The sequence below is a fragment of the Acomys russatus genome, chromosome 20, assembly GCF_903995435.1.
Source record: "Acomys russatus chromosome 20, mAcoRus1.1, whole genome shotgun sequence".
Classification (NCBI taxonomy): domain Eukaryota; kingdom Metazoa; phylum Chordata; class Mammalia; order Rodentia; family Muridae; genus Acomys; species Acomys russatus.
The window spans coordinates 13,218,845-13,233,021 of NC_067156.1; the positions used below are offsets into that span (position 1 = coordinate 13,218,845).

At 43.9% G+C, this 14,177-nt stretch overlaps 1 protein-coding gene across 1 annotated transcript; it reads left to right on the forward strand.

The window, feature by feature from the left end:
- The first annotated feature begins 8,273 nt into the window (after window positions 1-8,273).
- LOC127204751 (zinc finger protein 271-like) lies at window positions 8,274-10,600 on the forward strand. The gene is made up of 2 exons (XM_051163974.1): window positions 8,274-8,289; window positions 8,662-10,600. The coding sequence occupies exons 1-2, from the start codon at window positions 8,274-8,276 to the stop codon at window positions 10,359-10,361; spliced, it is 1,716 nt and encodes a 571-aa protein (XP_051019931.1). The 3' UTR covers window positions 10,362-10,600.
- The last annotated feature ends 3,577 nt before the right edge of the window (window positions 10,601-14,177 follow it).

Here is a 14,177-nt window from a genome sequence, read left to right on the forward strand (position 1 = left end):
CCCGAATTATCGTTCCAGATACACTCCTGGCTTAAGTATGATTAACTTCCAATCTTGGTTTGAACATCTCTCCCTTTGTAAGGGGGGCTTGTGTCAGAGAGGGTTGATGGCCACCTCCTGGGTGATCGGAAGGGAAGCTGTCACCAAGAGGAAACGCACACAGAAGCTAAATAAGTTTTTCCCCCCTCTTTCCTTCATTTTTCTCGTGTCTACAAGTTCTAGTCTCAGAAATGGCATCTGTCCTCTGCACAGTGGTTCCCGTCTGAGCTCAGGACTACCACGCTGCCTGGTGGCTTCAGACCATTATGTGGACAAGTGGATCCTACAGAAGAAATGATCGTTATCCAGTTGCTTTCTGAGGTGTCCCGTTGTGCCCCATGGAGAACCAATTCAGTTACGAATCTCAAGACCATCGCTTTCTGTCAGGTGAGCAGCAGTGCGTTGTGGGTGATACTTCGGTGATAACACTGTTCTTCATTGCCTACCCTCTCTGTTAAGCAATCTAATATTTATTCAGCTGCCTCTTCTTTTTAAAGATAGATTACCTTAAGTCTTTGATAATTTCATACATGGAACAACATGCATATTCCCATTTCCCCTTACGAGTACCCCCCACCCTCCCCATTTCACACACACACCCCATCTCTGTCTGTTTTTTTCTAAGCTGCCTGTAGGAATGTTGACCTATCCTATTGGCTTGATCTTGTGAAGATAATTGTAGCTGCGATGGGGACAGTGACAATGTCATGCCTAAAAGATAGCATTTTACAGGTACATTCCTCCCCATAGTCAGTCTTTCTGCCCTCTCTTCTGAGTGTTCCCTGAGCCTAGGGAGTAGGAAGGTTATAATAGTTGTCCCATTTAGAATTTGGGATTCACTAGTCACTTATCCGCAGCCCTTTGACAAGCTGTGTCTGCGTTAACTGCTGGTCACTGCAGAGAGAAGCTTCTCTAGCCAAGGCTGAGGGCAGCACTAGCCTATGTGCATGAATATAAATATTTAGTGTGGACTCTCCACTAGGGCCTGTGGATTTAGTCAGATTTACAATGCTGAACAGGAATTACCTCCTGTGGAGCAGGCTCAAACCGGACCCAAAGCAGTTATTACCCCTGTGGAGAGCCGAAAGGGAATGGCCCCATATACTCTCAGATATTCGAATGCTTAGTCATCAGGAAGTGGCCGTACTTGAGAAGGATTAGGAGGTGTGGTCAACTGGGGGTGTCACTCCCTTCCTGCTGCTGCCTGCTGATCCAGATGGAGAGCTCTCAGCTCCTTCTCCATCACCATGTCTGCCTGCACGCTGCCATGTTTCCCACCATGATGATAATGGACTAAACCTCTGAACTATAAGCCAGCTCCTAATTAAATGCTTAGCTGAGACAGCTCCTCCAGTCTTAGTTCCTGTAACTACATATATATTCTGGCCATTAAAAAAAATAGAGCTTTTCTCATTATTTGGCTTTGGACACATAGTTTATCTTTTATGACAGCACCCCCAACTTAACCTTTAGAACATTCCATTGCAATCCCAGTCTAGAATCTTCTGGATGGCGGAACATACAGTAAGCTCCATGAGCTACAAGCATACGAGCTCGCTGCTATACTTCCTTTCCTGTAAGATTCCTTTCCTGATGGTAGTATTCTGTAGACTACCATGGTAACAAACACAAATAAGTACAAATTTGTTTCTACGCTATGAATTTAAGCCTTTGAAAACAAATAGCTGCCATTTTTTCATGACAAAACAGGCCCCATGCAATTAGTCTGCCCCCAGGACACACTGACTGATCCCTCTCCGGGAAGTGTTGGTGTGTAGTGTTGCCTCTGGTTGTCAAATATCCGGGCATATAGAGCTGATACATAAGCTGTGTCCATCTTGAAGAGAGGAGACCCATATTTCTGAAGCGGTATCCCACCTCTCTCCTGCTGCCATGACTGTTCTGACTGTTCTGTCTGCGAATCCTCCGTAGCAGCGTCCAGTGCAGGCTGACGGGCATCATGCTGTGGGTATTCCGGTCTCCTTGACAGCCTTTTTCCCGCTGGATGCTCTTTGCTGAAAATTTATAAAGGACACCAATAGTTTTGTACACGTCGTCCATCCCAGGAGGCTTCTCCTTGTGTTTCTCCCAGAATTCCTGTTTCTCTTCCAATTTTGCTCCTTTCATGTACTTGATAACTGATTTGCCACTAGCTGTGACTCAGTTTAGGCTGATGTCCTAGACTATTTCCTTTCGTAAATAGTAGACAACCAGTTTTTCTGTCTGTGGAGTAATTTGCTTTCCCCAGTGTGTCTGAGGCCCTCTCTTGAGAGGAAATAGGAGTGAAAGCCTGCAGGCCTGTCTGCCAGCCTCTTCTGAAATCACTGTGTGTGGAATTTACTTATCTTGTAAACGTGAGTTTTCAATGGAAAACTGGTTTGTATGTCCAATTGTAGGTTTAATAGATCAAAACCATCTAGTATTTAACAAGCAATTTGTAATATGCAGCCATTTAATATTCTTCAATCACGAAGTCTCCATTAGTGTCTAATAAATAGTAACCCAGGGTTTGTTTTTCACTTAGAAAACTATTGGCAGAAGTTTATATAGCACTACTCCACTGAATTCTCTTACAAATGTTACATGTAGTATCTCTGACCACCTCTAAGGCCACTAGTTGTCCTTGGGATAAGGTCAAATTGCACTCAAAAGTAGTAACCCTACCCAGGTACGACAGCATACACCTGTAGTCCCAGCACTAGTGAACCTGAGACCGGAGGACTGCCAAGAGGTCAGAGCCATCTTGGGCTACAAAGGGATTTCAAGACCAGCCTACAGGACCATGTCTCAAACAACAACAAGAGTAAAGGCGGGGGTAGAGCGAGGTATAGTAGCCAGTCCCTGTCTTCTCAACACTCAAGACTGGAGGCAGGAGGGTTGCCATGAGTTGCAGGACAACCCAGGCTACAGAGTATCTCAAATAATAACAAAAATAGTAAACTAACTATTTATTTAGTCATTTTAGGGGACAGTGAGATGGCTCAGAGCCACATTTAGCACCCAGCCTGCCACCCTGAGTTTGAGGCCCACTTGGTAGAAGGTGAGAACCAGCTAACTTCCACAATTTGTCCTCTGACTTCCCCACACATGTCCTTTCTGGGCGTGTTCATCCATCGTGTCTCTTCCTTTTGTACATAAATCAGTTCTATTGGATTAGAACCCTGCCCTGTGGCCTTATTTGACCCCCTCAAGCCCTTATTTCTAAATACTAGTCACTTTGAGAGTTAGGATTTCATGTGAATGATGATAGAGAGGGACAAAATTCATTTCATAACACATGGAAAACCAAACTCTATACACACACACGCACACACATGCACACACACACACACTTTAAATACCAACATTTGGTAAATATCTCAACAAAGCTTAGGATAAACAGAGAGGTCAGCAAACACATTACTAGAATTGGTAGAGAAAGAGGTTGGAGGGTCACAGGAACAGAAAGCATGCTGGGAATTCTAAGAAAATTTTTGGCAGGTTCCTTTTTTTTTTTTTTTTTTTTTTTTTTTAACTAATCGGACAGTTTGGTTTCATTTCTTCTTTTTTGTTGTTTATTTGGTTTTTCGAAACAAGGTTTCTCTGTGTAGCCCTGGCTGTCTTGGAACTCAGCCTGTGGACCAGCTAGCTTCATTTTCTTTGAATTGTTTATATCTGTACATATATAAGTAGGGTTATATACTGTGTCTAAAATACTAATAAGCTTAAAATAAAATATACTAATGTTCTCAAGGAAATTATTTTTATTGGAGTAGTTTACCTATAACATAATTGATATACTTAGATTTAAATACACATGCTTGTTTTATTTTGTTTGTTTGTTTTTTTTTTTTTTTTTTTTTACTTTGTTTCATCATTTGTGTCTAGTTTTCCATTATATTCCATTATAAGGGCTTTTGCTCTTTCATTCTCTATAATCATAGTCTTTCTTAGATGTGTTTGTATAAATTACTCAAATGCTCTAGCTATTGCAAACAATGTTTTAATATTGCTCACACACACACACACACACATATATATATATATATATTTTTTTTTTTCTTTTTTTTTTTTTCGAGACAGGGTCTCTCTGTCTTGGCTGTCCTGGACTAACTTTGTAGGCCAGGCTGGCCTTGAACTCACAGTGATCCGCCTGCCTCTGCCTCCCGAGTGCTGGGATTAAAGGTGTGTGCCACCACCACCTGGCTACTCATATATATGTCTTTTACAGAGTAAATTTAAAACCATCACTTATCAATTTCCTGTGCATATATGTTTTATTGTATCATCCTAGCAACAGAAAGCAACCTGTTGCAGAAATTGGTTCCAAGTGTGGAGTGTTGTTGTGATAAACCTTGTGTGTGACTTAAAGTGACTTGCAATGGAAAGGGTTTATTCCAGCTTACAGTTTACAGTCCATCATGAAGGGAAATCGAGGCAGGAGTCTAGAGGCAGGAACTGGAGCAGGACCCTGAAGGAATGCTGCTCACTGGCTTGCTCTCCACAGCTTGTTCAGCTTGCTTTCTTGTACCACCCAGGATCACCTACCCAAGGGTGGCACATGCATGCCGTGGGCTGGGCCCTCCCACTTCAATCATTAATCAAGAAAATGCACCAGAGTTTTGTTTTGTTTTGTTGGTGGTGGTGTTCTTTCAGTTTTTTGCCTATAGGCCAATATGATGGAAGTCTTTTTCTCAATTTAGGTTTCTTCTTTCTAAATGACCCTCACTTGTGTCACGTTGACAAAAATATTAATCAGCACAAGTGGCATAGATGAAATACTAGCCTTTCATAGATGAAACGTGTGGCCTTTAAAAAAAAAAAAAAAAAAAAAAAAAAAGGTTGTTAGAAGCTCCAGAATTTAAAGTAATTAATAGGAATAAGTTGTTGACCCAAGGATATGGTCAACTGAGCAATAAATATTTTTCTACCTTTTGCCTGTTAATGAGTCAGTAGTGGGGAGATGAGTGCAGGCCAAATTCAGGAATCATATCTGTGATGGTTATTTTAAGTGTCAACTTGATACGCCCTACACTAACTGACAGTAGTCTCAGTTATGCTGGTGGGATTGTGTATATTGGGTTGGCCTATGGGCACACCTGTTGGGAATTGTCTCAGTTAATAGACGTGGGAAGATCCAATCTGGTGTGGGCTGCAGTCTCCCCTAGGCAGAGTGTCCTGGACTTTCTAAGAGTGGAGAAGTCAAGCTGGGTGCAAGCAGGCGAGCAACCAAGCACGCTGGCATGCGGGATTCCCACCTCTTGGCTCTCCCTCGGTGTGTGGCACCAGTGAGCAGCAGGCAGGAGACAAGTAGAGTAGGCAGCAAATGACACCCACTTGTATTATCATCTTTTTGTGGGCTTTGGGTAGTGGGACCTTTGGCCCTTAACACCTGGCAGTGTTACAAGCCTTAAGCCTTTAGCCCCAAAGACTTGATAGTAAACTGGACCTGTTCTTCCTGAGCTTACTCTGGTACTCTCAAGGGGAAGACCAGGGATGAGAAAGGAAGAGTCAAAAACTGGGGTGAGAAGGGATGCTGTGGCAGAGGACCCAAGCCAGTGTGTTTATTAGTGTCACAGCTCCTTGTGTGGTCCTCAAATGGGGAAGCAAAACACAAGTCCATAAAGTCCATCAGACAGCAGAACTACGTGGAACTCAAAGGACCTCCACTTCCTCTTGTGCCAGGCACATGTTGGTACAGAAAGAGAAGTAGCTCGCATCTCAGTATCTGCAACATTTGACCACAGCTTTACAGTGAAACTGGCAGGAGCCCCGGAGCCAGTCCACAGCTTGTCTTGCCAAGCAGGGCCCTGGCACTTGCCTATGGAGTACAAGCAAAGTCCTGAGTTCAGTCCCTCATATGCTAAAAGCCACTGCTAAAGCAAAGCACAGTCACACTTCACAAAGTGTCACATAATAGGTGCATTTTTGCACCAAACCAGGCAGGACTCCCCTTTTCAAACCTAATAGCTAAAACTGATCTTGAATCCTTGATCTCCCTGCCTCTTCTCCATAAGTACTGGGATTATAGGAATGGGCCATCAGCCCTTAAGTTGGAAGCTTAATTAGCAAGCTGTAATATTGCTTATTCACTTGCACAGCTCCAAAGTGTTCGGCTGAAAATGTGCTGGTAGGGACTGAAGAGATAGCTCAGCAGTTAAGAGCTCTGTCTGTTCTTCCAGAGGTCCTGAGTTCAGTTGGTGGCTCTCAACCATCTATACCCTCTAATGCCATCTTCTGGCCTACAGGTGTACATGCAGATAGAGCACTCATGAATAAATAAAATCTTTTTAAAAAGAAAAAAGAAAAGAAAGTGTGCTGGCATAGAAAGGACTGTGTGCTACTGTGTGACCGTCTGGGGATTTAAAGGTGTCTGCTAGTGCTGTAGTAGTTCAGTGATGCCCTTAATTCTTAATTCTATTTGTTGACTAAATTTGTTCTTGACCTAGTCCCTTCCGTTTGCTCACACCCCACCTCTTATCTTTATGTAGCCCCTGTGTCCCCCTTCCTCCCTACCAGTCCCTTTCCCGCACTTACTCCTACTTGTTTCGTCTTATGATTTTAGCCAGGCTAACAGGGTTGGCATTATCCACTGGATCTCGGTGGCTCACTGTTTGGTACAAACTGAAGGGAATGATTGTTCCTCCCCCAGATGCTAGCACTCACCAGTAGATCAGCAGGTAGAGTGGGGCCCTCTGGGTTCTCCCTGACCTACAGTTAGGTTTTAGCAGGCTCTACCTTGTGCAAGCCCAGTACAGGCTGCCACAGCTGCCATGAGATCTTGTCTGCAATGGCCATGTCATACCTAAAAATAGCATTTCACAGGGCCAGTGGTGGCACACACCTTTCATCCCAGCACTTGGGAGGCTGAGGCAGGTGGATCTCTGAGTTCAAGGACAGGCAGGGCTACATAGTGAGAACCTGTCTCAAGAAACCAAAAAAAAAAAAAAAAAAAAAAAAAAGCAGTATTTCACATCTCTTCTCCCTCCCTTCTAGCTCTTCTTTGCATTCTTTTCTCCCTCAATGTACCCTGCGCTTTAAAGGGAGCGGCACAAATGTCCTGTTAAGGCTAAGAACGAAACTGTCACTTACTGTGGATATCCTGACCAGCTGTAAGTCTCTGCATTCGGTGCTTCTCTGACAAAAGATGAGAGTGCCACTTATGTATGGGTGGTACAGTAGAAGGGGGACCACGGGCATCGAAAAGGGCAAGCAGGAACAGAGCTGGAGTTCAAGAGGAAATGGGGTAATTGGGAGGGACGGTTACCAGTGTGACAGCCATATGAGAAAGTCATGTGGCAACTCAGTACTTTGTAAGCCCACTTAAAAATGTATGTTAAAAAACCAAAAGAGAGACGTCCTGATAGCTGCATAATGCTGCTCCTACAACCCATTGTTTTTCAAACAAAAATCCCAAAACCAGGTATGGACGGAATACCTCCTTATGAGTACTTGGCTAAGGAGGCCCCAGAGGTTCCCCAAACAACACAGACTGTTGCCATTCCTCTTGAATTAATGCCACCAGGATTAAGGTCTTATACGACAAACCCTACTGCCAAGCAAGCAAGTTGAAGATGAGCTGGAAGCTGCCTCACTACTGGCTAGCTGTCATAGTTCCTGAAGGTGCTGTGCCAAGCACGATGGGAGCACTGGTACCCTAGCAGCCCCGCTGTTCTGAGGGGAAACAAGCACTATTGGATTGTGTGGGAAGGATTAAGCTTTGTCACAGGTGGGAGCAGTCTTGGCGGGCTTTACCCTTGGGGCACCCCATGAATACCTTGTGACAGACTGAGTGGAGCCATCCTGGGTCTGGAATTCAGGAAGCAGACCTGGGAACCCCACCTGGACTATTGTCTTTCTAATGGACCCTCACCCGGAGAAGGAGCCGGTCCTTCCCACGTGACTGAGGGAGTTGGGGAAGAGAGAATAACAAAGTCGGCTGCAGAGAGAGCGTGCGGGGGCAGCAGACAGGCTGGACCAGCATGCAGGCCAAAGAGACACCTAAGGACCCGCCCCGTGGAACGGCTACCGGAAGGTTCACTCTTTTGTCCCTTTAACCTTTTTCCTTCTTGTATAAGCTAGTTGGGTTGCATAATAAAGTTTAATTGCTAAGAAACAGAGTCAACAGGATCGGATCTGAGGCCTGCTTCAATAGGAGGGAATACATACCTGATACTATCAAACCCCATCAAAACTCCACAGCTGGGAACTGCACCCTAACGAGTACTTTACTACTGTGGTGTAACTAAAGGGACATGGCGCCAGACTTCAGTAACTAAGAGTGCTTGCTGTCATAACAATTTTATACTGTTTCTTAAAGGCAGAGTGAAAGAGTTGAAGGACTTTTATTTCCTTTCCATTATTTTTTCTTTAGCACTGTACTTTTAGCCTAAATATTGGAACATTGCTAGATAAAACCTAACTTCACTTTTCTAACTTTTTATGATGCTGCTTGCTTTAAGTATATTAATAAGTTATTAGCTCTAATTTAATCACAGTTTTATTATAATGAATCAATTTCAGTATTCCCAGGTCCCCTGTGAAAATCACACTTTTGATCTCTGTAGGCCCATACTGACTGGCTTCACCTGGACCTAACAACATGGAGCACATTTCCCACTTAGATTCTGTTTATTGTTCCAGATGGTGAGACGAAGATCAAAATCGGAGAGCCAGCTTCAGAGGAAGAAATGACAGGAAGACAGGAAGCTTTGATTGAAGACTCTGGCAGCCTCAACGAGGATGTCTTCCAGCACTCCGAAGGCAAAGAACTCTGTGAGTTTGGGGATGAACTAAATGACCAGAAACTCTTTAAAAGAATACAGTATATCTGTGATCAGTGTGGCCAGAGTTTTCCTTGGAATACAGGTCTTAGTAGGCACCAAAGGACTCACCGGGAGAAACCTTATGAATGTGGTGAATGCGGAAAGGCCTTTCGGATAAGCTCAGCCCTGGTTCTGCATCAGAGAATTCACACTGGAGAGAAACCTTATCCTTGTAATTGGTGTATTAAAAGTTTCCGTCGGAGCTCGGACCTTATTAAACATCAAAGAGTCCACACTGGTGAAAAACCTTACAAATGTGATGAGTGTGGGAAAGCCTTCAGTCAGAGCTCAGATCTTATTATACACCAGAGAATCCATACAGGAGAAAGACCCTACCAGTGCAGCCATTGCGGTAAGAGCTTTAGCCAGCGCTCAGGCATGGTTAAACACCAGCGAATCCACACTGGAGAGAAGCCTTATATGTGTAACCAGTGTAACAAACATTTCAGCCAGAGCTCTGATCTTATAAAACATCAGAGAATCCACACGGGGGAGAAGCCATATAAGTGCAGCGTGTGTGGGAAGGCCTTCAGTCAGAGCTCCGACCTCATTCTACACCAGCGCATCCACACCGGGGAGAAGCCGTATCCGTGCAGCCAGTGCAACAAAAGCTTTAGTCAGAATTCGGACCTGGTTAAACACAGAAGGATCCACACTGGAGAGAAGCCGTACAAATGCAGTGACTGCGGGAAGGCTTTTAATCAGAGCTCCGTCCTCATCCTGCATCAGAGAATCCACACCGGAGAGAGGCCCTATCCGTGCAGCCAGTGCGCCAAGACCTTCAGCAGGCTTTCCGACCTCACGAATCACCAGCGGGTCCACACTGGAGAGAAGCCGTACCCCTGCAGCCAGTGCAGGAAGATGTTTAGCAGAAGGTCGGATCTTGTTAAACACCATAGAATCCACACTGGGGAGAAGCCGTATGAGTGTGACGACTGTGGTAAAACATTTAGCCAGAGTTCCAACCTTATCCTCCACCAGAGAATCCACACTGGAGAGAAGCCATACCCCTGCAGTGGTTGTTTTAAAAGTTTCAGTCGCCGTTCGGATCTCATAAAACATCATAGGATACATACTGGAGAAAAACCGTATACATGTAATGTGTGCAATAAAAGTTTTAGTCAAAGTTCAGACCTCACTAAACATCAGAGAGTCCATTCTGGTGAAAAGCCCTACCACTGCGATAGCTGTGACAAAGCCTTCAGCCAGAGCTCTGACCTTACCCTCCACCACAGAGTTCACACAGGAGAGAAACCGTATGCGTGTGCTTGGTGCACCAGAAGCTTCAGCCAAAACTCAGACCTTATTAAACACCAGAGAACGCACACTGGGGAGAAGCCGTATAAATGCAGTGTGTGTGGGAAGGCCTTCAGTCAGTGCTCAGCATTGACTCTTCATCAGAGAATCCATACCGGGGAGAAACCGTACCCGTGTGCTCAGTGCGGCAAAAGCTTCAGTCGGCGCGCTGACCTCATTAGCCATCAAAAAGTCCACGCTGGGGACAAACTACAGCTATGAAAGCCGTGGGAACCCGGCAGCACTGTGACCAGTCTTACTGCACTTCAGAGGAGCCACGCAGACGAGAAGCTCTACCCTCGTGCTCAGGGTAGCAGATGCTTTAACAAACCTGATCTTGATGGTTTTAAGTGAATCCGTTCCAGCCAGGCAGTAGTGGCGCACAGCTTTCATCTCAGGACTCGGGAGGCAGAGGCAGGCAGATCTCTAAGGCCATCCTGGACCACAGAGCAAGCTATGCAGCCCAGAGGGAAAAATGAGAGGTGGGGAAAGAGGAGGGCCGTGTAAGTATAATAAACTGTAGTGTGCAAATTCAGACACCATACTCGAACAAAACCTTGCCGTTTCTATAATGATCATGAACAAGGTTTTAATGTCAAACACGTGTTCCACTTGAAAAATACTGGAAAATGAGTTTTATCACAATTTAGCTTAAACCTGAGAATTACAGATATTAAGGTAACTAAAGCACTATGGGAGTTGTGAGAAAACCTTCGTTGTTCATAGTTTTTAAAAAAAAGAATCAATAGGCAAAAATAGAAATTCTTACCTTTGCTATAATCTAAGAAAATCTCTTATTGAGACACAATTCACAGAGATTTATATCATAAAAATGTTTAACAATGTAGAATTTATAATTTTAAAAAAATCAATGTGGAAAATCTCAATCAAAAATCAGAGGAAAATATTTTCATCTTAAAATCTCAAATCTTTACTGATTCTAAATTACCAACTGCATATCTGGAGTTACTTTAGAGAATATAGGAGACTTAAATCTTGTAATGAAATAGTATTAATGCTGACATCGCACTTGTGCCGTGTTCATGCTGAGCATCTGTGAGGTCCCTGTGTAAACGCCGTGCCACTCTTCTCAGGAATTTGTGAAGAAATGGCTGTAAAAACTGAATATCTGTTCATCCACTGAACAAACTTGGAACTTTGGTATTGCGTCACTGTAAATGCAGTAGTTCTTACAGTGTCCATAGGGGATGTCCCAAGGCACTTAGCAGTCAGCTGGTAGTCCTGCTAAATTCAGGTAGACCATGAACGAACAGGCAAAGTGCATCACCCCTTGGTGCTAGGACTAAAAAAGGCTCTTGGCTCCTAATGTTGAGAGCTCCAAACTCTGATGCCAGTGACTCAAGTCCTAGTCTTAGTGTCTTCGCTGCTCTTCTCAGCCAGGACATGCAGCTACCAGCAGTTCCTGTGATGTTTTCAACGAATGGAACTAGCTGTTCCCATCACTGGCTACAAGCCACGCTCTGTGGTAATGGCTCTAGGGCAACCAGCCAGCCTGCCTTGTCCAGAAGTCATAAATATGCAAAGCCATCCAGAAGAAGAAGAAGAGATGTCATTGGTACTAACGCTGCAGTGATGCATGGGCTGACCAGATAAGGATGAGAGGAGGGGCAGGTTATATAGGCAAAAGGAATAGGCTTTCATGGTGGCCTGCAGACGAACTGCAGACTTTATGCAGGTGTAAGTTGTGAGCAGGGGAGGGAGGGGCCCTGTGAGGATACGAATAGAGGCAGCATCCGTCCTGGGCGGAGCCTCTCTGCGGTGGTTGTGGGTGTTGGAAGACTTTGGCCTTCTGTATCCCTTGGTCAGCGCTGCATTCCTCACACCATTTCCTTCTGTAAGCACTGACTGTTCACTGTGTCTATAACTTGCATTTTGGGACTCCAGAATAATAATAAATTTTCCCTTCACTATTTCACAAAAGATTCATTTTTACTCTAGATCTTAACATCCTCAGATATTTTTTTCTGCCCTCAAATGAAAACCTTCCATTTTTCCACTCACAGATGATACTACTGTCTTCTCTTCAGCCTATCTTAATTGCCAGCATCGTTACTCTTCATCTTAGGGCCACTGTTCAGTACAGTGGGGATTATCTGAGCATAAGCATTGAGAGTGTGGGGACTGAATCAGATGACGCAGACAGCTACCACATGACTATTGCGGCAAGACGTGCAGAACAGACCCCCTGGACAAGGCAGGAGTTCATATGCCAGAAGATATGCAGAGGCTTCAAGGTTCCATCAGACTGCTCATAAATTGAATTCTTTCTAGAAGTTCCCATTTGTATCTTAAGCACAAGGTAAACTAGGTAACTACAACTTCAGAAAACAGCTGTGGAGGCAACCATATTTGACTCTCATCTCTGACATGTAATTTCTAAAATCCTTCCTTATAAGATGTCCCTAAGTTATAAGAACAATTAAGATAGGGTCTGAAGCAGTGGTTCAGTTAAGAACACTGGCTGCTTTTCCAAAGGACTTGGGTTCGAATCCCAGCACCCACATGGGAGCTCACAGCTACCTGTAACTCTAGTTCCGGGGGAACCAATGCCTTCTGTCCTCTGAAGCCACTGGACACACATGGTGTGCATGCAGACAAAACACCATTTACAGAATTTTTAAAAATGTTTTTAAAGAACAATTGTCCAGTTACAACAAACCCCCTTTAGTCTCACAAAAATTTGACCTCCAAGAAAGGCGAAGATCTGTTGATAAAGTTCAATTACCAATAAACAATGATTTGTTAATATATATACTAACCACCACTCTAGTAAGTAACTGTTTTCTAGATTTAAGGAACCATTGTAGCAAATGACCAAACCCATGAGTGGGTTTGTAGAAACTTCTGACATATATTCAGCCCAAAGCCCCAGTGAAAAAAACAGATACACAGCCGAGCGTGGTGCACGTCTTTAATCTCAGCACTCAGGAGGCAGGGGCAGATGGATCTCTGTGAGTTCAAGGCCAGCCTGCTCTACAAAGTGAGTCCAGGACAGGCAAGGCTATGAAGAGAAATCCTGTCTTGAAAAAACAAACATAAAACAGAAACATGATCATTGGCTGAAGCTGGAGGGGACAGTGTTGGGGGACTGAGACCTTCACCTGGGGGCTGTGTGATAATTCTGTCACAAGTTGTCCTTTGACCTCTACATGCACCATGTGCATACACACATGCATAAAAAATGTAAATAATTTGCTTTTAGACTTTGAAAGTTGATGACGAGACACTTATTTTGATATAATAATTGCCATTGTTTCCTTGAAGCTTTTTTTTTTTTTGCCAGACAAGGTTTCTCTGTGTAGACCAGGCTGGCCTCGAACTCACAGAGATCTGCCTGCCTCTGCCTCTGGAGTGCTGGGATTAAAGGCATGTGCCATCACGCCCAGCTTCCTTTCAGCTTTTAACATTCTTCTATTTATTTATTTATTTATTTATTTATTTATTTATTCATATAACTTGAGTATGTCTGGAGAGGTTCTTTGTTCCTCTGGAATTTTAAACACACTGCGTTTGACTGTCTGGGTTTTTTGTTTGTTTTCCAGGAAACCTCTGGTTCACTGGATAGACGCTTACTTGTCTTTATCTTTGTGCCCTCTCTGACCCTGTGTGCTCTTAAGTTTGGTTTCATGATCAAAGCCTAGAATCTTGGATGTCGTCATCATGTTTTCATGTCTTTTGATTTGCTTAGTTGGTTTGGTTTAATTTTCCTTACTGACGTTTGACTGCAGTGTTTCCTTGGCCTTGGCCTCCATCTCTAAAACAGTCTTTCTTCAGCGTGGTCAAAGACTTCCATTTTTCCACGTATTTTTAATTTAGTTCTTTGTATTTTTCATTCCCAATTTCCACTTCCACGCTTACCTTTCTTCCATCCTTCCATTTTTTTCATGGCAGTACTGAGAGCACCATCCGGTGCCTTTTCTCCTAAGGGCCTGAACGATTTCATCTCCTTGTTTGTATCATCTTTGAGGTCACTGATCGGTTTTACTAGTGTATTAGTTGCCTTTTTCATTGCTGTGA